The sequence below is a fragment of the Catharus ustulatus genome, chromosome 2, assembly GCF_009819885.2.
Source record: "Catharus ustulatus isolate bCatUst1 chromosome 2, bCatUst1.pri.v2, whole genome shotgun sequence".
In the NCBI taxonomy this organism is placed as follows: domain Eukaryota; kingdom Metazoa; phylum Chordata; class Aves; order Passeriformes; family Turdidae; genus Catharus; species Catharus ustulatus.
Window position 1 is genome coordinate 89,743,335 of NC_046222.1, and position 26,268 is coordinate 89,769,602.

The 26,268-nt window shown below is 40.3% G+C and overlaps 1 protein-coding gene across 2 annotated transcripts; it reads left to right on the forward strand.

Moving 5' to 3' along the window:
• Positions 1 to 419: 419 nt before the first annotated feature.
• On the forward strand, positions 420 to 25,995 carry ASMTL (acetylserotonin O-methyltransferase like). 2 transcript variants are annotated; one of them, XM_033051965.1, is made up of 13 exons: positions 420 to 579; positions 1,518 to 1,649; positions 3,356 to 3,403; positions 4,019 to 4,083; positions 5,055 to 5,116; positions 6,987 to 7,095; positions 11,752 to 12,178; positions 14,923 to 15,085; positions 16,792 to 16,976; positions 18,654 to 18,783; positions 19,735 to 19,878; positions 20,386 to 20,508; positions 25,664 to 25,995. In XM_033051965.1, the coding sequence occupies exons 1-13, from the start codon at positions 487 to 489 to the stop codon at positions 25,876 to 25,878; spliced, it is 1,896 nt and encodes a 631-aa protein (XP_032907856.1). In that variant the 5' UTR covers positions 420 to 486; the 3' UTR covers positions 25,879 to 25,995. The 2 variants fall into 2 exon arrangements, with proteins under 2 accessions (XP_032907856.1, XP_032907855.1); XM_033051964.1 differs by lacking the exon at positions 25,664 to 25,995 and adding an exon at positions 22,596 to 25,366 and having other exon boundaries at positions 421 to 579.
• The last annotated feature ends 273 nt before the right edge of the window (positions 25,996 to 26,268 follow it).

Sequence of the window (26,268 nt, forward strand, 5' to 3'; positions counted from 1 at the left end):
TCTGCCAGGCAAACAGCGACAGGACAAGAGAAAATAGCCTCAAGCTGTGCCAGGGGAGGGTTAGGTTGGACACGGGGAAGAATTTCTTCACAGTCGGGGTGACTGGATATTGAAACGGAATGCCCGGGGTGGTGGTGCAGTCACCATCCCTTGAGGTGTTTAAGGAAAAGCTGGACATGGTCTACTGGCATGGTGGTGTTCAGCGGTAAGCTGGACTCGATCTCAGACCGATCCGGTGTTTCAAGCCTGCCGTCAGCTGGAGCACGGGGTAACCGGGACAGCTGCAGCCCCTCCCCTCAGGGCAGGCCGGCTGCCGAGCCGCTCTCCGCACACACGGCCGCCCCACGCCGCCAGGGCATGGCCCGAGCTTCTCCGCTCGCTCCCCGGCCCGGCTCCGCCCCGCCGCCCCGCCGCCACTAAAGGCCGCCGCCGCCTCCCCGCCCCCGGGCAGTGTGGAGCAGCGGCTGAGGGCCGGCGGCCGCCGCCATGGCGTTGAACCCGGTGCTGGGGAAGCTGGTCAGCAAGCGGGTGGTGCTGGCCAGCGCCTCGCCGCGCCGGCAGGAGATCCTCACCAACGTGGTGAGTGCGGCCGGCGGCCGCAGGCCTCGCATGGGCCGGACGCTGCGGGCTGCGGCGGCCGCCAGCGCCGGCTGGGCCTGCGGGGCCATGAGAGCTGTGGGAGGCGAGCGGGGGAATAAAGCGTGTCTCCTTTCTGAAGGCGCTAGTGCACAGCGGAGGGCTGTGACCTGTCACTCAGGCCGTTCAGCCCGTGCGGAGAAACATGTTGGCCTCGCTGGGCGGGCTGCGGGAGGCTTTTGAATAGCACTTGGGTATTACCTGTCCAAATTAGGTTGCTTAGGATTTGCTATTCTTAATAATGAAGCCAACAAGTTGAACTTAAGTGAAAGAAATAACTTCAAAATACGGATGTGTGGGAAAGCACCGAGGTTGAGTCACGTACTAAGTTAGTGGAAGCATACCATGCCTACTAGGTGTAGTAAATGTACAAGTGTAACCTAGAGGCAAAAAAGGTTGGAAGAATAGTTGGGCACTGTTTGATGAAACCTATCAGAAATTGTCTGGTTTTGTTTCCTGTTTATCGTGTATAAGGCACATAAGATGCAGCAAAACTTCTGTAAGAAAGTGCACTGCTGTTGCATGACTAAAGTGCTATGAATCGATTCAGTTTAAAAAATCCAATAGTATAGTCCTCTATGAAGTGTGTGAGCTTATACTGTTAGGTTTCATATGAAAAGAATAATGCAGTTACTAATGTGGTTAGGTTCTAATAAGGGTAAAATCAAATACACACACCAGCTTCAAAGCTCTGATTGTTTTGTTTTAGATTACTTGCAAAGGATATGTATGCACTAAACACTGATTGAAGCAGTGGGTTTGTTTTTTTTCCAGTGTGTGTTTGGGAGGGAGATGTGTTAAGGTGTCAAATTTGCTACTTGCCTTGGGAGCAACGTTTAATAATGAAGTCAGATTGACTGCATCACTTTCCTGTGTTACAGGGCCTGCGGTTTGAGGTGGTTCCATCCTGGTTTAAGGAGACACTTGAAAAGTCATCTTTTACAGCCCCTTATGAGTATGCTGTGGAAACAGCAAAACAGAAAGCTGTTGAAGTAGCAAACAGAATGCATCTAGTAAGTTACTAAATATTACAGCAATGAGCTTTTTGTCTGAAGGTGGTGCATGTTCTTGCGACTTAATTTGCTTGCGCTGCTTAAGTGATCCCTGAGTCCTTTTTCTCTACTGAAGGTTAATGGATGTTTTCCTGTTATTTGTGAAAGATGGTGTCTTGAAATTGCCTAATCAAAAGTCTCATGCCTGCAGTTCAGGCTTTCCACAAACTGAAGTGGCCTGCATCTTTTGTCAGCATCATACCTACTCCTGTGTGGGATATATATTCCATAGTTCATTTAAACAGGTGTATGGCTGACCTCATTCCAGGTATTTATTGATTGTGGAGACAGACTCCATAGAAATACTCTGATGTGATTCCAGTGCTTTGCTGAGCTTTCACTGAAGAAGTGACAAGAATAGTTAGAAATTGTGAGTATAGAGGTACCGGAGGAAAGCAGAAAAAGAATTAATGTTTTGCCCAGAATATTTAAAACAGATTTTTAATTTTAAGAAGGGAGAAATTGATGTGCTTTCAGGCTCTGTTAGATAAGGCAACTATTTAGTGTCCTAAATTTTATCAAAATTATGCAACTTGCACTATCAGTGGTGTTTGACTTATGCCCTTGGCTGTGATCATTGTTTGAACACATAAGGCTCTTTGCTACTAGAACCTATTTAAAAGTTGAGCTGATTAAATCTCATAAAATGAACCATAATAATTTCTTAATAATACAGCTCTGAAAGAGAAGGGTGTTTGTGCATCCTATTCTAGAGGCAGATAAAGTGTGGAACACTTTGGATGTACAGTGTTGCCAGATGTCAGTATTCTTCAAAGCAAATATTGCATGATCTCCAATGTAAATCGTTATCCAGGATTCTGTCAGTTACTTTTCAGACAATGATACAACATAGGAGAGTGGATTTTAAACCCAGCCTCACTAAATGACTGACTTTGGGCTTTTATTGCAAAACACTTGTGCTGGTGATAATGCTAGTTCAGTGGATTTCAAAATGCTTCTTCATACAAGAATTAGCAGAACTAATTCTAGATATTGTTAAACAACTTGGAGTACATCAAGCCTTTGTCTAGGAGAATTGCCTCCCTATAAATGTTTTATTATAATGATCACACAGACAGGTTTCTTGTCAATTTGTGATAGTAACTGCAGGGTACCTTAGAATAGGCAGGTAAATCAAAACTTAACTATAAGGACAGGTACAGTTTAAAGTCAATAAAGGTTTACAAGGAATTTTTATATATGACTACCTCTCATATTTTAAAAAAATAGACTTTTTTGAGAGAAAAATACAAAGTATAGCTAAAAAAGGGGATTATTTTTCAGTAGAATTTTACATGGAAAAATTATGCTAGAGGGCTGTGTTCTCTGGCTTTCAAACACTAGGCACTTCCTTTAAAGGAATTGTTTGCCACCTTAGAAGACCAGATTGACTTTTGAGAATGCACTTTATTTCCTGGATGCATTTATTCATCAATATGTGGGCAAATATGCAGCTTGAGAATGGTGTGCTGAAGCTTCACTTTTATGGTGATGTAAATGATTACTATTTTGTGAACAATGCAAAAGGAGAAACAGTGTCTTGTTTTCAGGTCAGTGTAGAGCTCTATTACTAAACCACTAAACTGCTATTTTCTTACCTTAAGTCTTAAAAGATTTTATTCTCTTTGCATCTTCTGACAAATGCCTTCTTCCTTATGCTTTTGCAGAAGCATCAGAGAACGCCTGATGTTGTCATAGGAGCAGACACTATTGTGGTAAGAAGTTTTTAGTGATTTAGCATTATTTTAATTTATGGCAAGTGTAGAAAATGCTTGTATCTTTGCATTTAAGTCTGAAAGCTGCCTTCACAGTGAAGTTATATCTGCATTATGATACATCTCTTTTGCTGATGGGGCTTTTAGTATTTTTTCCCAATAAGGTAATTTTTGAAATCTTGAGAGCTAGAAGCCATGCTACTGGTTTTGGGGACACTAATACATAAAATTGTCTTGGATCCTCTAATGTGTAATAGAAATTGTTTTCAGGTGACTTGTCTGTCAAGAAGTCCAGATCATGTGAACTCTTCAGTGTTGTGCCTTGTAGGAGGAGGTCACTTTATATCTGACATCTTCACAAACAGTGATGTGTTAAGAACAGGAAAAGTTGAATTATCCTTTTGTTTGAGAGGTGCAGCCATTGGAGGGTAGGATGTGGCACTCATATGCTTGACACTAAACTACCTGTTCTACCAAAGTATCTGTGCTTCTTGCTCTACTCATTAGACTCGAATTTGAAGCCCTGGCTGAAATAATGATTTAAACATGGTTTCTGACCTCAAGTTTCTTAAAAGTGAGAAAAATCAGCACGCTCACTCTGTCTTTCTGTTTTAGTCTGTGGATGACCAGATCCTGGAGAAACCAGTTGATAAGCAAGATGCCTACAGGATGCTGTCAAGGTCCGTAGTTTTAAGAAAGATACAAAATTTGAAGATGCAATTCCTCCATCACTTAGATTCTCAAAAGGGCTCCACAGAAGGAATACATGCAGATTTTTTGGGGGTTTTGTTTCATTTGTTGTAAGTTTAGTAGGTCAGTCTCTTAATTAGGGCTATGAAATGCACTTAATATTTAGTTTTCTAGAATTCCAGGAAAAAAAGCAGACAAGATGATGCATCTTTGCATATATTCAAGGTGTCAAATGAAAATTTTCACGCACTGTTTCATCTTACAATTCGGTGTGAAATCTTGTGGGGGACAGAGCATGTGACATGCTTCTGATCACATCCAAAACCACCCTGGCTAATCAATATGAGACTATTCCTTAAACAGTCTCTTCAAAGATTCACAGTCCCCTGCTATTACACATCTGTTGTTTACACAGCAGATAAAGTCCTCAGAGCTAATTGGCCACTGTGTGGCACTCTGGAGCCACTACAAGAGAGCGGCAGGGGTAAGGGACTCTGGGCTCTTCCCCTTCAGTGTGGCTTGCCATGGGATCTCTGGGGGCCAGTCTGGATGAAAGGAGAACATATGCTCTAGTTCCCTATTGCATGTTTAGTCTGAGTTGCATCACCTAGGTATTTATTACCAACTTTCAGTGAAGATGGTAGTGTTTATGCCAACTGGCCTTTTCTAATGCATTTGGAATACTCGCCTTCTTGATGTACAGTGAATGAGCTGATACCATGGAGAAGTGATATTTTGGAGACTTTAAATGACTGCAGCTTTTGATAGTATTTTTAATGTGGCTATTTCTCGTTTGTTTTGCCAATGTCTTTTCACCGATATTAAAGTAAAATTTATTTATTCAGGATGCATGTCAGATCCATTGAGTGATATATAAATGTCTGCTTCTCTGGCTGAAGCAATATAATCATGTAGAACATTTCATAAGACTGTTGCTTAATGGACATTTTTTCCCTGACAGGTTGAATGGGAAGGAGCACAGTGTTTTCACGGGGGTGGCTATTATACACTGCCTCAGTAAAGGTAGGCGTCATTTTATTGGTAGGCGTCATTTTATTGCAGCTCAATATTTGTATTAAAAATAGCTCTCATGATAGCGTGTACAAGTAAAGACACAGAATGAAAATGTCTCATATACAGTCTGAGTTGGTTTTTTTCTCAAGAACTACCTTACCAAAATATAAATTAGAGACTCCCCACAAAAGCCAACCTTCTTCCTCTATTCAGTTTTCGCACAGAAAGGAAAATGGCAAGACACAATGGAGTTTAGAAATACTGTCTCTGAAAGCTATGAGAGTAGTGAAAAGGCCTGTGAAGATAGTGGAATATTCTAAATTAAATTCAAGTAAGGTACTACAGACTGTGAGACTGAGCTGAATGTGAGTTGTATAAACTTTATTCTGTGTTGTGCTTATACCAGTTGAGGCTTAATGCCTCAGACTGTTAAGCTGTAGAGAGCAATTCACCAGTGTTCTTTATCACATAATTTATTGTGAAAGTGTGAGTGGTTTTTTTATGGAAACTGTACAATTAATGTAATTTGAGGAGTGTTTGAAGGGCATTGTGTGATAATTGTGCCAGTAGTCTTTTAGTAGATCTTTTGAAGACAATTTGCTGGATGTAGTCTTTCTGTACACAAATTAGCAATTTTTAATCTTTTCTGGAATGGTTGCTCTTAACTCTTGTAAAATAGAATTAAAGTTAGTGGTGCAGTACTGCTAATATGCTAGTCCAGTAGAGGGAGAGCTGCTGCAAAAGAAATGAAACATGTTACCAAGGGGTTCCTGTGAGCAGCCCAGCAATGTAAGTAACACCTTTAAGTGTTTACTCTAGGAAGAAAGTTAAGTGCACTCAACTGTAGTAGTGATGCTAGAATAGCACATCTCATTTGAAGTTTACAGATTTGAACTGCATCACAGTCAGATGAATAAAAATATACCTTTAGTCTGCAGATTCCCCAAGAGATGTAATCGATAGAAGAACAGTTTTGTAGAATATATTTTTATTTGCAGTTTGTAGTTAGTGTGTTTTTTAACTTGTTAAAGATGAAATTTTTATTTTGAGCTGACTAGAATTTTTTGTCAATACTGAAAGACATGGTAATCTGTTGTCATGTGCACCAATTTTCTTATTTCATTTGGGTTTCACCCTATCACCATTAGAAATTGGTTAGCATTCTTCCCTTGGTCTGTAGTGTAGCTATTTCTTATTCCTCCTCAAGCAATTCCACTGCTACCATAGCTGTGGTAGCAGGACATGCTGACCTTGGTGTTCATAGAAAATAGTAGAGACAGCTAATAATCTGTAATGTGCACACTCATTTGTGCAAGGCTGTTACCTTTTGAACATACTTTGGAAAAGTTTTGTCTGCAGTGACAGCAGGGTCACAGTGTACCACATGCAGCAGGGTCCATACCCAGATGTGCAGTAGTTTATTGCACCTTTCCTTTATTGCACTTCCGGCTACAGAAGTCTGCAATAATCTTGTAATCTCTTCAGAGATGATCGGAAGATGACAGCAATGGTTCTTGATGGGACTGCTGGATGCCCAGCTCTGAAGGGCAGGTGCAGCTACACGTACCCACTTTTATGACAGCTGTTGAACTCTGATATGTTGTTAAGAGTTCTTTGACAACAGTCATAAAGTTGGAAGGGTGGTTGTAGCCTTCTTTGTACACAGTGCAGGATGTGTGTGCCAGCATCCATAAATAGCTTTGTGTAAGCATTGTTAATTTATTAATATATTCCACACAGGAAGAGAGTCTGTTAGCCCTGAGACAGGACTGTAGAGGTTGAAAATGCAAACGCCTCTGTCCCTAAAGAACATTATCAGTCATTTCATACATCTATGCAATATATTTAATTTTTCTCAAGCAAAATTTTCTTTCTGTAGACAATCAGCTAGAGATGGAAATCACCGATTTCTATGAAGAGACTAAAGTAAAGTTTTCTGAGCTGTCTGAAGAGCTGTTATGGGAGTACATTCACAGTGGGGAGCCAATGTAAGTAAGACCCTGATGCCACCACACAACACTTGAGAATAGGGCTGAGGGTACATTATTAAGCCAGTGTAAAACATTGTCCTGTGTTCTGTGAAATTTTGCTCTGTGTGTATGATAAATGATAGTATGGGTTATGCAAGGTCACTGTTTTGTTATTGTGTAAAGCTGTCATTTCTCCAGTGAAAGTGAGCTACGTTTTTAGGACCTTAATGAATTTGAAAAGTGAAGACTTGAAATACTCTGGATTAGAGCAAGCACAATTATCTTTCTGTTGGCAGAGGCATTCATGGATCTTCAATGCCCAAGACAATGCACAGTTCATTACAAACAGGTGAAAAGAGTTAGTGTTGGATAATCAGAGCATCATGCAATTGTATTAGAAGAAAGCTAGTACTTGGTGTATTTAGTTTATTAAAATCACTGCTCTAATGCAAGGAACACCAGCTTAATTTTTATTTTTCCTTGTGAAAAGTGAAAACAGTTTGGGGTATCAAAATTGTCCTCAGCTTATGTGTTTCTGCTACACTGGTAATATACAGTAGTTTCACGAATACAAGCCGCACGGATTATAAGCCGCACTTCCGGTGCCTCGACAATGTTGCTGTCTTTGTCAATAGATAAGCCGCACCCCGAATATTAGCCGCACTTTCGTTCGTCGCGAGAATCCGTGCGCAGCTTTCACAAATTGGCCAATTAGTAACAGGATCGCGGCATAGCGGGCTTTACTGGCTCGGGGCGGGGCCAGGCAGGCTCGGCCCGCTCATGGTTGCCGACGGGGCCGGGTGGCCCAGCTCAGCGCCACGGCTCGGCGGGGCTGGCCGGGTGGTGCTGCCGCCACCGCCGGGCTTGCTGGCCCCCTTCTCCCGTCAGCACCGCCCCGCTGCCGCGTTCGCTATCCCGGCCGGCGGGCTGCTGCCACTGCCGCCGGGCTCGCCGGCCGCGCCGCATTCGCTAGCCCCGCCGGCGGGCTGCCGCCGCCAGGCTCGCCAGCCGCCCCCTCCTGTCTGCACCGCCCCCGCGTTTCCTCGCCCTGGCCGGCACTGCAGGCCCCCGCACCGCCGGGCTCCCCCACGCTGCTGGCCCCGATTCTGCTGGGCTTCCCCCGCTGCAAGGCAGCCCCACCCGCCGGCCTTCCTGCTTCTGCCATGCTCCCCTGCACTGCTAGCCCCAGTTCTCCCAGGCTCCCCCGCCATGCTGGCTCAGGCTCTGCCGCCCCCCTGCCCCGCCCTGCTGGCTCAGGCTCTGCCGCCCGCCCCCCACACTGCTGGCCCCGCCTCTGCCAGGCTTTCCCACCTCTGCCGGGGCCGGCCGGGCTCCAGCTTGGCTTGGGGCTGCCGCGGGCTCTCACTTCCGTGTTGGCAGCTTTTAGAATTTTGTTAATGTATTAGCCGCCCCGGAATATTGGCCGCACTTCCGGGTTTCCACCAAAATTTTGGTCAAATTGGTGCGGCTTGTATTCGTGAAATTACTGTAGTTACTAACCTGTATAGGCAACATTTACAAAGACAATATACCAGACAACAATATTCCATGGAAGAAATAGGATGAGAACAGAATGCCTAATTACTACTCCTAAGATCAAGTTCACTAGATTGCTAAAAAAAATTAAAAATTAAAAAAATGAGTACTTATTGGGAGACAACAAGGGAAAGGAATTTGTCTTTCCTTTGCCTTAGCTGAACACACATGAAGGCATGGTTAGCACTATGGACTGCATATCAGGTGATCTGATGTGAACTTTTGTCCCTGTAGCTTCAATTGTGACCATGTAAGAATATAAATTGTGGTGGTTCTCAAACTAATTTGTGCTATAAAACAATAAAGCTGTGTTTTACTGGGGAAAGAGAAACCAGTGAAGACTTTGGATTTACTTCAATGCTTATGTGTAAATGAGACATACTTTATGAACATGTAAGGTTCACAGCTTATGGAATACACTGATGTTAAATTTAATTATGTAGAGAGAATGTTTTGGCAAGACTACAGCTTGTAATAAATTCGTACATAGGTTTTTGGAAGGTGATGTTTACTATGCTAATTAGTATGATGTTTAGATTTAGTGGGCCATAGAGTTGCAGTTTGAAGGAGAAATTACCATGGAGTTTCAGGAAGAATGTGAGGTTGAAAATTATTTTGGAACGTTCTGAATATTTCCTCTGGAAGCAAGTGGGCTTTAGCAGTACTTTACTGCACCAAAACGGCTCATGAGCAGTGCTGTATTGTTCTGTTCATTCTGCTAAAAAAGGGTGTGTGACAGCAAGGGTTTCTCAGGGACCAAAGGTTCAGGGAATGCATTTCATTACTCTGAGGCAGAAGCCAATTGATCTTTGTTTATATAATCCTGAGGATAAGAAGCATTTGTTCTGACTTTGCAAAGAAACTACTAAACACAGTGTCCTATAAATGGTGCAAAACAGTAAGGAGAAGTATCTCGCAGCACTTTTTTTTTGGTTATTTTTGCTTCCTCCTCCATGTCCACTCATACAGGCTGCACAATTCTATGCATACAGGTTTTTCTAAACAAAAAGTGATCATTTCTTTTTTTTAAATTTACATCACAAAATAATTTTCTGAAATAGTACAAGACTTAACAGTCATGTGAAAAAATGAAAGAAAAATAACTAGTTCTGTTGAGGATAAAATTGAATCTTTTTTCTAGCAAGAAGAAAATTGTTATATAGTATTTAAGTCAGTCACTGGTGACAGAGAATACTAGAAATACATAGCTGACCTAAAGTATAGGTAATGAAGGAGGGAAAATTGCAGTTTCAAGATAGTCTGTGATGAGGCTATAAAAAACCTCAAATTTTGGCTTCAAAAAGATGTTTTGGTTTTTGTTTTACTCCTGTTCCTCTTTCTAACCAAGGATTTTCTGCTTACAGGCATTGTCATTCTTCTTTTCTGTCTATATGTAGAAAGAAGGCTGTACCACAGTAATCCTAACTGGTTTGGGCTTCGATAATGAGTACATTTAGCTTCTGCCTCTTTGACCCAGCTTTTTATTTTGTAATCTTTCCCTTATGAGCAACTTTCTTTCTCTGCTTACAACTCCTAGCCTGAAAATCCTTTGTGGTTTTAGTAGCTCTTCTCTGATGGCAGTGAAAGCAAAGGACCCTACTGCAGTTTGGAAAGAAGGTGATGACAGAGCCTGCAGCTCTACAGTTTCACACTTGACTTTGAAGGAACAAAATGTAGAATATAAATGTTCTTTTCAGGATCCAATCACAGAATATAAAGTGTTGTAGAAAAATAAATTCGTAGCCAGTTCTGTTAAAAGTTCTTGCTGGTAGTATGATATCAATGCTTTTGATGGCTATGTTTTTTGCCTATCTGTAAGCATATAACAAAATGACTACAGCTTCACCGAAAAATGAAAAGACATTTTAGTCATTATAATATTCCTAATTTAATTGATGTAGATCATAAGAATGTTATAGAAGAAGAAATAATTTAAACAATGAAAAAGTTATAAGGTAGTGCTTATAATGCAAGATTAAAGGAAAATTCCTATTCCACAAGTTACAGCAATTCAAAAAATCCTACTTGCTGGTATACTGATTCCTCTGGTTGTTTTAACATGCTATTAGAAAGGGAATCCAGAGATAAGTATTAATAATAAAGAGCTGTTTCTAAGATTAAAAAATCAGCAATTTTTTTGCGTAGTAACCTTCTTTCTCAAGCAGTTTGTGTAATTCCTTGCTACCTTAAGTTAGCAGCTCCGAGACTGACTGACCTTTGGTTGTTAAGCTTGCTGACGTAGGCTTTCAGATTCTTTTGTTGTGTAGGAAACATACTTTTAATTGCCTTGTTCCTTGTAAGAGAACACTAAAATTGTTGGGTCTACTGCAGCTTATCTGACTTGTATATATTTCCATTCCACTCTGTGGAATTTGCATAATTACACCTAAAGACAAATTAGATTTTGAAGGTTTGTTTCTGTGCATGTACATTCATGTGCAAAATTGCCACTATTACCATGACATGTGAGAGCACAGTGCTGTGAACTACAGCTCTATTCTATCTGAGATGGTTGCACAAGGGATGGATGGATGGATGGATGGATGGATGGATGGAGCTAAATAGAGTCATGGATCTTGTTTGAATAGGTTGCTGTTTCCCATGAAAATCCTGTCTTCCCAATCCTCGTTCTAGGTATTCGTATGTCTGAGATCTGCAAGATGCATTCTATAATCATTTGAGTTCGAAAAGGTCATCTTTGTAGAGCTTTTTTGGAACCTAACATTCCTAAAGTCTTTCCAACCTCTTGTGGAACTGGGTGAGGGTCAGTATGCATCTGGTGACCCAGTGGCAGTGTTGCTTGGTGACACTGTTACCTTTTTGGTAGCCACAACTTAGTAACCTGTGACAAGACACTCTGAGTGCAGTCACCTGCTGCTTAAGTGACTGTTGCACTTGCACTGTCTGAAGCCTCAAGACCTTTGGCTACTCACCCTTAGTAGAAATACTGATCCTTATATTTATCTTGTAATTTATAAATTGAAGAGTTGAGCTTACCTAATAGATTTAATCTGCCTCTAACTTAGGTACACTAGTCTTTATTCCAGCCTCTGCAGTACTGGTGGATTATTAGTGTTCTGTGATACCCCTACTCTTAACCTTAAATAAATCTATGTTCTTTTTCTTGCTCTTCCCCAGGGACAAGGCTGGTGGATATGGTATTCAAGCCCTTGGTGGAATGTTAGTTGAGTATGTCCATGGAGACTTCTTGAATGTGGTGGGATTTCCTCTGAATCACTTCTGCAAAAAGCTAGCAGAATTGTACTACCCGCCCTCCAAACATGATGAACAACATAAAAAGTATGACTCTATCCCTTCTGTGGACACTTCTAAAAACCTAAGTGATAGAAAAAGTCAATCTTCAAATTTCACAGAGCACAAAGCTTCTAGTAAGTTGGACAGCAGTGGGATGTATTCCTCAGGAGCTGTTTACACTTCTGAAAATAATTCTGCTGTCAGAACTGGTTTTACAGTACCTTTGGAAAATCAGAATGGAGTGTCACAGAGTGCATCGAAACTTCCATCCAAAATTCTAGAACTGCTGGATGGTTTTAGAGCTTCAAAGGTAAGGGGAAAATAAAGCTACTCATTACATTGTTGTCTGATACATTTGTTTCATTGGACTCCACTATGTGCCAGGTATTGTGAAATACGTCAGCTGGGGGAGGAAAGTATTAATAAGTAGGAAAAAAGGACCACTGATGTTCTGGAGAACTGTAAGATAGCCAAAACTTCTGATGCAGTGCAAACATTGCTGGCTTTGTCTTTTTGTATTTGTTTTTATGTGTTCTGTGAAATTTCAGTTACATATTGGATAATTTTATCTCTTGAGCTGAGAGGGAAAAGAAGTTGCCGATTTTTTTTTTTTTTTTTTTTTTACTGATCAGAAGAACACAACCAAGCTAGAATTATATAGTCTTCAAAGAAAGCATTTAATGTGGTTAACTCACCTTACTTAAAACTGTGACAAGAATTGTATATACTTTCTTTGTAACTTTTAATGTTTTGCATTTGAATTCTGTGTAAGATCTTAATTTTTTATTTCCTCTCCAGGATATTATTTTTAATAACCTGTTCCGTGTTCTGGATATGTTTAACTGATAATATCCATGCTGTATCTGATGAAGGCATACTCATAACAGCTCACAAACAAGGTCACATGCTCTGTTTATCATCAGCCAGGCGTGATGAGAAATGCATAGCTGGACATTTTAAGTACTCAGATTTTTTTACATAGTTCCAGTGTAGCAAAGACAATATTGAAGAAGGGAAAGAAGAAATGAACAATGATCATTCTAATAGATCACTGGTCTCCATCAAGTTATTTGAGTTTTAGGAAGTGGTAGTGAAATGCAAACTTGGAAGTAAAGATCCAGTAACTTTGAGGTGAGTGGAGGGAGGCACACCAGACAGTGAACAATAGTTTTGCTAAAACAGTGGAGAGTTGTGCTCAGCTCTGAAGGAAGACTGTAGTGTGATCATGTGGTGTAGTTCCGTGGGTGTGCTGCTTGCAGGCATGCAAAGCTGTCCTGAGAGGTTTGGAATAAAGTGGCTTTGAGGTTGCTGCATTTGTGAACTTCTTGTGTATCCATAGGGAATGACATATTTGAATGGGTGAGATGATGCTTAGCATTTCTTCAATTTAAGTAAAAATAAATATGGAGAATCATCAGCATGTGGTTGTGCATATATTGTTTACAGTGATGTGATGCGATGCTGAATAGTTTTGTGCAATGAAAAACAGTGGAGGCTGGAAATAAAAGGAAGAGCTTTACTTTCCCACTGCTCTAGTGTAAAGTCCATTTGCAGAATAGGTTTAAGTACACAAAAGCATTTATTTCCACAAAAGCTCTCGAGTTTTTTTCATTTTGATTTTTGGGTGTCACTTAAAGAACTTTATAAAGCGGATAAAATCTCTTGCAGGTGAAGATACTGCTGCCTAATTTCCTCTGAACCGTTCTGTTGAAGAACAGGAGGGGATCAGGGTTAAATACTTGCAAGTTAAAAAACTTTGAAGTTTACTATGTTCTAAATTTCATAGTCTCATCTGTACTTAGATCTTTGACATTTTTTCTTCTTTCATTCCTTTTTTTTTTTTTTTCTGGAACAGAGATTTATTCAATGAGTAGGTCAGCCAGGTTTTCTGCCTTATCTTCTCACCTTCTTTTTCCGGTTCTAATAGTTTCCAGTTGGTATCAGTCCAAAGACTGGGCAGGTCTCAGAAGCCATCTGGTTGTAAACTAGATGTAATTGGCTCAGTATTGTGAAAACCTCAATTATAATAAATCCCAGCTATATGTTCTTATTAGAATAACAAAGGAAACTATAAGAAGAGGTGAAAATGGTAGACTATGTAGACACACAGTACCAGAACTCTCAAAGTTTATCTCTTTCTCCTTTCGATTTTAATTAAGCAGAATGTCAAGGCCTTTCTTTCCTTGATTATCTTTAGATTTAAATTTCATTATAGTTGGTTGGAGTTGTAGAGAAATGGATTCTGTGATTGCTGCATTTGCTTCCACTGTTGTGCACTCCATAAATTCCTTGGATTTAGGTGTTTAATCTGCTTCAGAATACAGAAACTGTAGAATTGCCAATTAATTTTGAATGGAGATGTATATATTGCCACATCTCATTAACTTCACTCTCTGGTCTGGTTAGCATATATTTATAAAAGTTCAGCTAAGGTTTTCAATTTAAGGCAGCCATTGCCCATGAGCTTTTCTTCACCATCAGGCACTAACTGTTCTTTTGTCCCCATTCCATGTGTACACATCCTGTTAAGGTATGCCTGTAGTACAGTTGTCCTATGAAGTTTTATTCTTTTTTTCTTAATCTTTTGGGGTTTTTCCTTAATTTTAATAAAATAAAGATCTGTATTTTAGCAACTGAAGCTATTACACTATCTTAGTGGAGAGTTTTGAGTTTCTTATGCTTTGGGTATATACAATTTAATTTGATCTTTTGATATTGGTTCATATGCTGAAGAATGTTCCTTTAGGTCAAACAGTCATATAGATGGGGAAGTGCTAAATATCTCAATAAAGAAGTGGGTCTTAATACAAAATTGGTAGGCTGCATTCCAGAATACTGAGTTCCGTTCTCTCCCAAACACCACTGTTAAAAGTTCTGCTACTTGGCCAAGATACTGAAACCCTCTGAGAAGGAAGGGAGCAGTTTTTAAGAGGTTTGTTAAATTGCATTGCAGTAGTTTAACAGTAGTTGTGTAGGCAAACAATATAATTATTTTGGTTTTTGATTGCAGTCTTTTTAAACACAGCATGGTAACAATTTCTTACCTACACACAGGCTCTGTTTGTAGCCTCTAAGCTGAAGATATTTGATCATCTGAAAGATAAAGGTCCAGTGAAGGCTGTGGATATTGCAAATGATGTTGGAACCTCTGTATGTGGAACTGAAAGACTCCTTGATGCATGTGCTTCTCTTGGATTACTGGAGAAAACACCACAAGGTGATTAATTTATCCTCCTTGCAACTGCATGTGGTACTGAAAGACAGGCAAGACTGGAAGAGATGTTTTTAAGGTCACAGGTTCTGACTTAATATTGTGGGTAACTTGGATTTGGGGCAGAGGGGAATGGATTGTGCCTAGTAGCTGGAATAATCTCTTGTGACTTTGTGTAATGAACACATTCAAGTCTCCTTTATGGAAACTAGATTGTTTTTGCTCTCTGGACATAATACTGACCAAATTTTTTTTAAGAAAAGGTCGCATGGACAGTCCCAGGGACAGTGTAATAGCTCGGATATGTCATCTGTACTTGAGTCACAACAACCCCATGCAGCACTACAGGCTGGGGAAAAGTGGCTGGAAAGGCACTCAGGGCAAAAGGAGCTGGCGGTGTTCAAAAGCAGTTGAACATGAGCCAGTGTGTGGCCAAGAAGACCAATGGCATCCTAGCCCATATCAGCAATAGTGTGGCCAGCAGGACCAGTGACTGTGCCCCTGTGCTCAGCACTGGTGAGGCCACAGCTTGAATCCTGTGGTCAGTTTTGAGCCCGTCGTGACAAGAAAGAAGTGCTGCAGCATGTCCAGAGAAGAGTAATGGAGCTGATGAAGAGTCTGGAGCACAAGTCTGATAAGAAGTGGCTGAGGGAGCTGGGGGTGTTAAACCTGAAGAAAAGGAGGGTCAGAAGAGACCTTATTGTTCTCTATAACTGCGTGTAAGGATATTGTAACCAGGTGGGAGATGGTCTCTTTTTACAAGTAACAAACAGCAGAATAAGAGGAAACAGGCTCAAGGTATGCCAGGGGAGATTTAGATTAAATATTAGGAAAAATTTATTTCCTGAAAGGATTGCCAAGCATTGGAACAGGTGCCCAGGGAAGTGGCTGAGTGTCCCTGGGGGTATTTAAAAGGTGTGTAGATGTGGTACTTGGGAACATGGTTAAGTAGTGGACTTAACAGTGCTGAGTTAAAGGTTGTACTTGATAACCTTAGAAGGCTTTTCCATTGAAGTGGTTCTATGTTTCTGTCTAAAATGATTGCCAAAGTCCATTTCCTGCTGCACCAGTGCCATCAGTCTTCAGTAGAGGATCAGGCTTTTAATAGGGAGAGTTCTGCAATGTGTCCTTCTTTGTGCTCCTAAGTGGAGCAGTCCTTGAGGGTCTAGGTAAATGGGGGAGTCAGTGTTAGGATTAACTTTTTCAGTCCACACTGCGTAGTAGCAAGTTTCCACGTGCATCATTTTATAGTAAGACTTGAAAAGATTAGGTATGAAGAAAAGAAAATAAAATAGTCTTTTTAACTCTTGTTAGAGGACACAACAAATGAAAAAGACCTAAAAACAACGGAACGGAGAAAGCTTGAATTCAGGAAAGAAGCAGCCATAATCTAAACAAAAATATGCAGTCCAGAATGAGGAACTTCTAATATTGTCCCCTGAATATTAGATATCTAATTGAGGTACTCTGGTTTAAAATAATAATAATTTTAAAAATCAGTATGCATCTAAATTCTTTTTTGAAACTCAGTACTTGCTCCTTTAAGAATGACAAGACTTGCAGAATTAACTTTTTTTGTGCAAAATTTTTAGAAATAGGTCATAAGATCAGGATTTAATAGTTATTTATGCAGGGAAACATGCCTTCAGATTTTAAACAACAGTTGCAAAGTACTGAAACAAAGCTGGTTACAATTGTGTTCTTCCCATAAGGTTACAGTAATACAGACTCAGCAAATATCTACCTGACCTCAGATGGCAAATACTCACTTCATGGCTACATTATCCATTCTAATGATCACCTTTGGCCTCTCTTCACAAACTTGGAGTCTGCTGTCAAAGAAGGGAGCAGGCAGAATCATCGAGCCTTTGGAAAGACAGCAGATGATCTATTTAAGGTAATATAAACTCTTATTAGTATCAAAATCAGCTGTGAGGAGCCCAGAACTGATCTAGGGGCAGATACAGAGCTGTCTGAAGAAAGTTTGTCAGTCTCAGAAATGATAGAAACACAGTGCACCTCACCAGTTTCAGATTTCTGTTCCCTTCAACTTTAGGCTGTGAAGTAGTGGAGCAATCATAGAATCTATTGGGAAATTTGAGTGCTGACAAAAATTCTCCAGATGAAGTGTTGCTCATCCCACTGACACACTCAGAACAACCTCTGGTCCTGTTTAATTTACATTTGTCTTTTTTATAACACTAGGTAATACCTTACCACACATGTACTCCTTCCATATTGGATGCCAGTCAGTTGATACTGATGTTTGTTCAGTTTAGGCTGTACTGTGTAGTCAAAGCTGGTTTGTGTTGATGTAGTGGAGAAGGGATCTAATCTCCTTCATGAAGTTTTATAGTTTTGTATAAGCTTTATATATTTATATACCTATTACTGATAAAATTGTAATCCTTCTGCCATGTGCTTCAATCTGTGGCATTTCTTTCCCAATGCTAGCCCAGGTGGATGAGATCAGACTGGAGAATCACTTAGGGTTGTAACTAGCCTAACTTGTCAATTACCCATCTGGTGAAGCAGGCTGAGAGGCATAAATATTTGTGCCAGTGTAAGCAGAGAGCTGGTAGTGTGAGCAGGAGAATGTCTTTGACAGCACTGCTGGCTTAAATTGTACTTCAGACTACATCCTGAGGTCCTTCATTTGGGGTGATGAAGGTCCTGAAGGAGATGTCTGCATCCCTCATGTATAGTCAATGGAACAAAATAAGGACTTCTGGAGACCTAAAAGCTCTGCTAGCCCCATGTTAGCACTTAAATGAAGCTCCATTGGAAACCATTCAAAGGGTCTTTAAAGGGAGTTAAGATATTTTGCTTCAGGATAGCTGTTGTAGTAGATGCCTAAATTTATATACAAATTAAGTCGTTCAATGTATGTGAACTGGAGCTCATCCTTTGTTAAACATCTGGGTTATCAACTGTGCTTGGGTGATGCTTGTGACCAGTTTGGACCTGGGCTCTATATGTGTACAGGATGTTATGTCTGAGCAGAATCTGTGCTCTGTCTATGGCACTATGCACACAATAGCCTGGAGATACTTCACTTCATGGTAGTTGCAAAGCCAGTCATAACTGGTGAAATCTGTATAAAAGTGAAACATAAAGGGATTTGTGTGTATGTGTCCTTGAAAAGGTAAAGGCATGAAGTTCTGCTACTGAATTTGATTTTTCGCTAATAAAAAAAAGCCAAAATAATCTTTTAACGTTTGATTCATGGTATGGTCCAGCTACCTAGTTATTTTCTCATCATGGGAGAATAAATGTTTGAGTGAAGTGAAAGCAATTTGTGAGGATATCAAGAAGGAGCACTAGAATTTTTCTTTTAGTCTCCTAAATCTGTGCTTTCAAGATGTCTATGTGATCAGAATTCTTGAGAGGATGCAAAATCTCCTTATCACTACAGCAGAGGATTTGGATGAGGAAATAGTCAGTGGCACTTCTAATGGACCTTTTCATTTTGGGAATTCTGATGTTTACCACATTCATCTACTGCCTTGGTTGTACATAGTTTAATTTCTTAATGAAAATAAACTTTAGTTACACTGCTTTTCCCCCCTTTTAGGACTATTATCACAGCCAGGAGGTAAAGCAGCGTTTTATGGCCGCCATGCACAGCATTGCTCGCCTGACAGCAAGAGATGTGGCTACAGCATTTGATCTATCACAGTTTAAATCTGCTTGTGATTTAGGAGGTATTGCTTGTAATTGAACTTGTATACAAATTAAAGGGAAAAGCTTGTTTTCAGTTCTGTGTTTTATTACTTAAAAGACATGTATCTTTTTTACTAGGACTGAGTAATATTATCTACTGTTATTTTTCTGATATTGCAATGTCAGGAAAAAGAACAGTGCAGCTAATTGAAAGCAGAGTTACCTAAATGGTGTATAAACACTTTAGGATAAGTGAATGTGTGTCTCAAAAAGTTACACAATTCAAGGCAGAAAAGAAGATCGTTGCTCAGGTGGTACAGCATTGAGCTGGGAGTGCCATTTTCAGCAGTGTTGTTGCTCTCCTTGGGCACATCCAAGATTTTCAAAAGTAATGAAAATAGTGAACCACCACTACTGGGGTGTCAAACTTGAAACACTGCACTGCTAAAACAAAAGTTTTGATTAGTTCCTAATGGGTTTGTTTTATGTATTGTTGTAGTTACTAATATCTAAGATATCCACCAAAATGTTGAAGACAAATGAGATACCTGAAGAAACTCTGCTTTTTAGTGTTCCTTTTTTCACGTTGTTCTTGGAGGTGCACAGAGGTAGTGTTATTACATAGGGAAAGATCCACTGAAGGAAAAATATTTAGTGCCTGGGGACATGGACAGCATCTCAGAGGAATTAACCCAATACTGGTACAACCATTGCCACTTGTGCAGAGACTCCAAAACTTCACAATATTTACTATGCTGGAGAGTATTTGTTAAATTTCATGTATCAGTGCTCTGTAATGCCTGCATTCCACAAGCTTTAAAACCTTGATCTGTATCAACCAGGAAGTCCTGTTGCTCATGTTAGCTGTTGAGCTGTCTACCTGCGTTCTGACTGAATGTCTCTATTTTAATATTATATACAGCCTTGTCTTTAAAAATGGCTGCAAAATCTGGGAGAAAAGACTTGATTTGACTTGTTTAAACTTTTAACAGGTTGCACTGGAGCTCTGGCTCATGAATTAGTACAAGTATACCCAAATCTCAAGGTCACAGTATTTGACCTTCCAGAAGTTATTGCGAACACCTCTTACTTTCAGCCTTCAGAACAACACACTGCTCCAGTGACATTTGTGTCAGGTAAATGTAGCACATGATCTTTTGTCTGATTTCTATTATCCTTCAGCACAGAACAGGCTCTTTTGCTGCTTCTCCAACCCCAAACATATCTTAGTACAAGGCAATGTAGGTTCACCCATGCTAAATGGGAACATTGTATTTTTCAACACTGTGGGGATAAAAAATGGTTGGAGAATGTGGCTAAATAGGTATGAATTAGCAATTTTTTGAATACCACTGGAAGCAGATGCTGCATGTGCTTGTCTGAGGTATTTAATTTCTAGACAAGATCAGCATGGGGACTACAAAGAACTTTGTCTCCTTCCTTGCTTAGATTTGCTCTCTATTTTTTTTGTTAGAGAATTCTTGCCTATGATCTGCTCTTTAACTACACTTTGCTTATCTGCAAATCAGGGCATACCTGTGCCTGTTCATTCTTGTTGCTTTTGTACTCTGCTGAAGCGCCTTGTTCTTGCAGTATGTACTCTGTGGTTTCTGTAGGAATGTACTAACTCTGTTTTCCAACAGGTGACTTCTTCAAGGATAATCTTCCAGAAGCAGATCTTTACATCCTTTCTCGTGTTCTTCATGACTGGCCTGATGAGAAGATACATGTGCTGTTGAGCAAGATATCAGCTGTTTGCAGACCAGGTATGTTTTTTTTCATCTGGTGAGCCTAAAGGTGCATGTTAATGTACTTTTAATGAGCACTGACTAATGCTTTTCTAGTATGAGCTCAGGATATTTTTTGTTCAATCATAGTAGCCTTTGCTTGAATGGCTTGCATCATGATAATAGCTACTAAGAAAAAGAAGGAAACAAAGCTGCAAATAAAACTATCTATGATAAGCTTTTATTATAGTTGCAGGCTTTACATACAACTGTGTGTATAGTCTCTGTCATGCCCAGTCTTTCTTACTAAGCCCTGTATCATCAACTAAGTAAGCATGTGCTTATATCTATACATAAAATTAGGCTAACTTAAATTCCTTTTGGTTAATCAAGAAGCAGCAGTTTGTTTTGCTATCTCAGTCGTGATATGGTAGTAGTAGAACATGCAAACCGCTTGAAGTTCAGTACTACTTTATGCACACATACCATGAGAAATACATAGCCTCTTTGACTTTCTACTACATTTGAGTGATAGAATCATCAGAGTATCTCAAGTTGGAAGTCACCCACTGGGATCATCAAATTGAACTCCTTCCTTCTTGAAGGAATAAAACTAGTTCATATGACTAAGATTGTCATCCAGATAGTCCTTGAACTCTGGCAGGTTTGGTGATATGACCATTTCCCTGGGGAGCCTGTTCCAGTGCCTACCACCCTCTGGGTGAAGAACCTTTTCCAAATGCCCAGTCTCAACTTTCCCTGGTGCTTCATTCAATTTCCTTGTGTCCTGTCACTGGTTCACCAGTGAGAGGAGATCAGCATCTTACCCTCTACTGCTCCCTTTGAGGAAGTTATACGTAGTGATGAAGTCACACATCACCCTTCAGTTCTCTAGTCTGAACAGATCAGGGACCTCAGCTGCACCTCATGAATCTTGCCCTCATGGCCCTTCACTATCTTGGTCACATACACTGAGGCACCCAAAACTGAACACAGAATCAAAGGATATGGTGGGTTGAAAGAGACCCATCCTCAAGCGCAACCTCTGTCCCTAAGCAGGACGCCCCAAGGGTCACACCATGTGCCTGAGAACATTGTCCAAACACTCCTTGAACTCGGGCAGTGTTGCTGCTGTGATCACTTCCCTGGGGAGCGTGTTCCAATTCCTAACCTTCCTCTGAGTGAGAAGCCTTTTCCTGATCTGCAGCCTAAACCTCCCCTGACCCAGCTTCATGCTCTTTCCTTGAGTCCTGTCACTAGTCACAAGAGAGAAGAGATCAGTACTTGCACCTCCATTACCTCTCATCAGGATGCTGAAGACCACAGTGAGGTCTTCCCTGAGTCTCCTCCAGGCTGAACAAACGAAATTACCTCAGCTGCTCCTTATAAGGCTTTCCGTCGAGACTCTTCACCATCTTTGTGGCCCTTCTTTGGATGGTCTCTAATAGCCTAATTTTTTTTTTTTTTTGTGGTGCCCAAAACTGCACACAGTACTCAAGGCAAGGCTGTACCAGCAGAGTAGAATGAGACAATCACCTGTGTAGTGATTTACTGTTCTGTCCTTGATGCACCCCAGAACATGGTTTCCCTTTGGACTGCCAGGGCACACTGCTGACTCATATTCAGGCAGTATTAAAGATCAAAGAAGACAAAAAGCAGAAAAGCCTGACCACTAAGATCATCTGAATCCTTAATGCAGCTGTAGGTCTGAAGTTTGTTTCAGAGGAGAGGATGCAAAATAAGACCTAGCCTATAAAATATAATCCTGATTATAAATTAAGAAAGAAAATCTGGAGTGACTGTCCTAATTTTATGCAAAGTTTGGGTTTGACAGATGCTTACAGAAGTTATTTGGTTCAAATGAAAACAAGGCTGAGTTTAAGAGCATAGGCAGGAAGTGATCTGAACTTGAAGAGACAGTGCTCTAACCTCTCCCTTCTTTTTAAAAATTAAATGGTTGCTTCCAGGAAGAGATCACTGAAAGTAAACTTCTTTCACTGATTTCCACTGAAGACCATTTAGAAAAATCAGTCTGAGGGACCTCTGTAACTATCTCTGAAAAAAACACTTGCATTGAAGCTAAAAATACTTACATGGAACCACTTTTGGTTGTTTTGGAAATGCAGGAAGTGCCTTGCTAGTGGCAGAAACTGTGCTTGATGAACAGAAGATGCACCCTTCTGTAGCTGTGCTACAATCCCTCAGTATGACTGAAGGCAAGCAGAGAAGTGGCTCAGAATATAAACAGCTACTGGAGAAATACGGATTCACAGATGTACAAATTAAGATCACAGGGAACTTATTAGATGTGGTTCTCTGCTTCAAGAAGAGTCTGTCACTGTAGTGTGCCCAGAAGCAATCTGGGATGCTGAATCTTTACCCCTTGCACAATATACCCACCATCAACCAGCTGAGAATCATTCTGGCCCTTTATCTGAAACGTAGATATTACAGGCCTTGGATTCAAGTTGGAGTGCAACTTCTGGCAGAGTGAATTCTGTGCATTTTAAAAAAATTGTCTGGGGCAGGCTGAAACTCCTGAGTGTGAAATACCTTAATGTCCAGTTCTTCTGCAGACTGTATTAAGCTTAGGCTTGGCACAGCTGTGTATAGCATGTCAGGTAAAAACTGCAAGCATGTACTGAACTGCATTAATATCTTAGTTTTCTTGGAACTTAAAGAGATTTCTCCCTCTGTGGTGTACTCAGTGGTTACTACTAATTTTTATCAGAAATTAGTAATTTACCATCTGCCTGAATTTGGGGATGTTAGTCCTCTTTTTCACTGCTATGTGAGATTTTACTCAAAACCATCTCATACATAGTCTTCTTAAGCACTTTTTCCACAAGCAAAAGTGAAAACAGAACAAATCTTAAATATGTTCCTACAACAGCTGTAACATCACAGAGGAAGGAACTTCAGCAGTCTCTGGCCTCCAGCCCACAATATGTACCTGCACAGGCTGCAGCTGAGAGCTGTTCATATTGCTTACTGCCACTTCTGGGGTTTTCTGAATATGATTGAATGGCCATATATGCTTTCTGTCTCGTTGATTGAGCGGAGTTTTAGGATTTATGTATAAAACCTTGTATAAAAATTAAAATAAAACTTTTTTCATGCCTCAGTCCTTAATTGGAGAAGTGCATGCTGTATCCAGTCTCTTCAAGTAATTTGTCACTAATGTCACCTCTCCTAGTGTTTATTTATTTCCCAGTATTCATTGATATTTATTTTTTCTTTTTAAAGTGTAGTGGAAGCTTCTCTGGAACTCAAAGTTACACTTTTCAACTAGCTTTCTTCCCTCTCAGTTGTGAATTGCCTGTCACTTGTACAGCAGTAGTCCCAATAAACCAGTGTGCAAGAGGCTATACCCATACTGAATCACCAATCTCAGCAAATGAGAGAGGGTTAATGAGGAAGGTTGAGTTGCATCTGCCTGGATGTTACTTAATCAGGAGTTACTTTGCTCCTTGACCAATGGGTAAAATGCCATAGTGACTCAACTCACTCAAGGAAACACAAGGAGAAACAGGCTTCCTGCAGAGCATTTCACGTGAACAAAATCAGGGAAATGTCAGATTTTACCACATTGGGGTTTTTAATTCTTAGCAGGTTTCTATGAATTTTTCTATGAATGGAATTTTGACTGATCTCATCTGTAAAGATATTTACAATAAATAAGGCCATATATTTGACATATGAATAAATTTAAAATGTTTCTTTTCCACATTGACGTGAGGCTTGCTCTTAGCTTAACAGGTTTGTATGTTGAGAGAGACTCGTTCTGGTAATCAGATGTGTCTTGTCTCGTAGTTATTCATGAAGTTCATAATGCTGTTCTTTAAGCTGCTCTAAGCTCAAATCCTAAAACTGGCACACCTGTAACTGTCACAGACTTTAAAACTGTGCCCCTAAGTACTATGTCTCTGACTGTAAAATTTGAATAGAATGGGTTTGGCTACCACCCAGCCTTCATCTACTCTGTGATTAAGGCACACTAAGCATTAGTACCTTGGGCATAGTGTCTGTGGTTATGTACCACAGCTTTGCACTCTCAGCATAATTAAGTGTTGGAGCAGGCAGTCCAGGGAGGTTGTGGAATGTCTGTCCTTGGAGGCTTCTGTGTGTGAAGCCAGCCCTGAAGAAGCTGAGTTGATTGCAGAGCTGCGCTGCTCTGAGCAGGACCCTGGATTGGAGATCTCCTGTTGCAGGCTCACCGTTCTACAATCCTTTGATGCAGCCTGGTCACCTGAGGAATTACAAGATTATCTTACTAATATGCAAAATGAGTTTTTCAGTTTCCCTGAATATCTTTTGCTGACTGGTAGGAGTGGATTTAATAGTCTAACACTGAGAAGATTTTTACACAACATGCATAACAAGAAAATTGTACAGACATGAAGAATGGGAGGGGTTAAGTTTTAAAACTTTTTGACAATTGTTGAATGTCTGAGCTGTACAAGTTGCAGTGGCTCTGAGAAGATTGTCTTAAAGGTCAGAAAAGTATGAATGTTAAGCTGCACTTAATAATAAAATCACTATGGACTGCTGCTATTTTGATCTGAGTTGGTAAGGCCAAAAGGCAAGTATGTATAGCAATGCTTTTGTCACTAGCCCTCTCTTAGGTTCCCTTTCCCCTCACAGGTCTGAATATGGAGAAGACAAATCTGTAAATCAGATCATTTAAGTTTTGCTTTCATCCTTAGGTCAGTCCCATCACAAAGAATTTGGGTCCTACAGAAATAACATACAGAATGTATTGAACAGAAACATTGACTGCTCCTCTGCTTCTGTAATGCTTGCCATCCACTCTTCTCTCTGCTTGGCATCATTTCAATATGAATGGGAAGCTGCAGTATATCCCAAAGCAATACAACTCTATTCCTGTCTTACTGTCTGCTATAGTCCTCATGCCAAGTCTGCAGAAGTCATCCCCTTTTCCCCTGAAAACAGAGACGTGACTTGACTCGTGAGGGTTTGATCACTCCATACTGTGAAAGGGAGTTTCCTGGGGTTTGTGAGAGGAGTGGATTACTCATTTAATAGTGGATTGGTAATTTAATAGCAGAGCAAATCCATAAGTGATAAAGGAAATCACCCAAGGTCTTGTAGTTTGCACCCCTCTCTATGATAGCAGAAATTTTCTTTCCTGATAATGGATTAGAACTGTTGCATGCATTTGTTTTTAAATTAGGCTGCGCACTTTTGCTGGCTGAAATGGTGTTGGATGATGAAAAGAAGAACAGGAGCACAGCTCTGCTGCAGTCTTTGAACATGCTTGTTCAGACAGAGGGAAAGGAGAGAAGTGGCTGTGAATATCAAGCCTTGCTGCAACAACATGGATTCACAAATGTCAAAATCAGAATAACAGGAAATTTGTTAGATGTCATTCTCTGTGTTAAGACCTAGAAAAAAACGTATTAAGTAGTAGTCTGGATGTCTTATGCTTGTGTTTGATGTTTTGTAATTATGAAAATACATTCTCAACTTCCCATCAATACTATAAACAAGAAATGTAACAAGAAATGTCAGTTTTGCGGTGTTACTTTTAAAAAGGGGAAAGGTTGATTACATTTATTTACTTCAGTAGAATGATTCCAGGAGATTCTGTGGCTGCACAACACTTTTAGGACACAAATAGTGTCATCAGCCCAATGGCAGTATTCACGCTGCTGAGAAATCACTGTTTCTTCATACTTGGTGCAATTAGAAGAGTAGAGATTTTAGAGCAGCATACATTGTTTTGCCCCTATTCCAGGAGGTTAATGTTGGTATAATTTTAATGCTCCATCACCATCC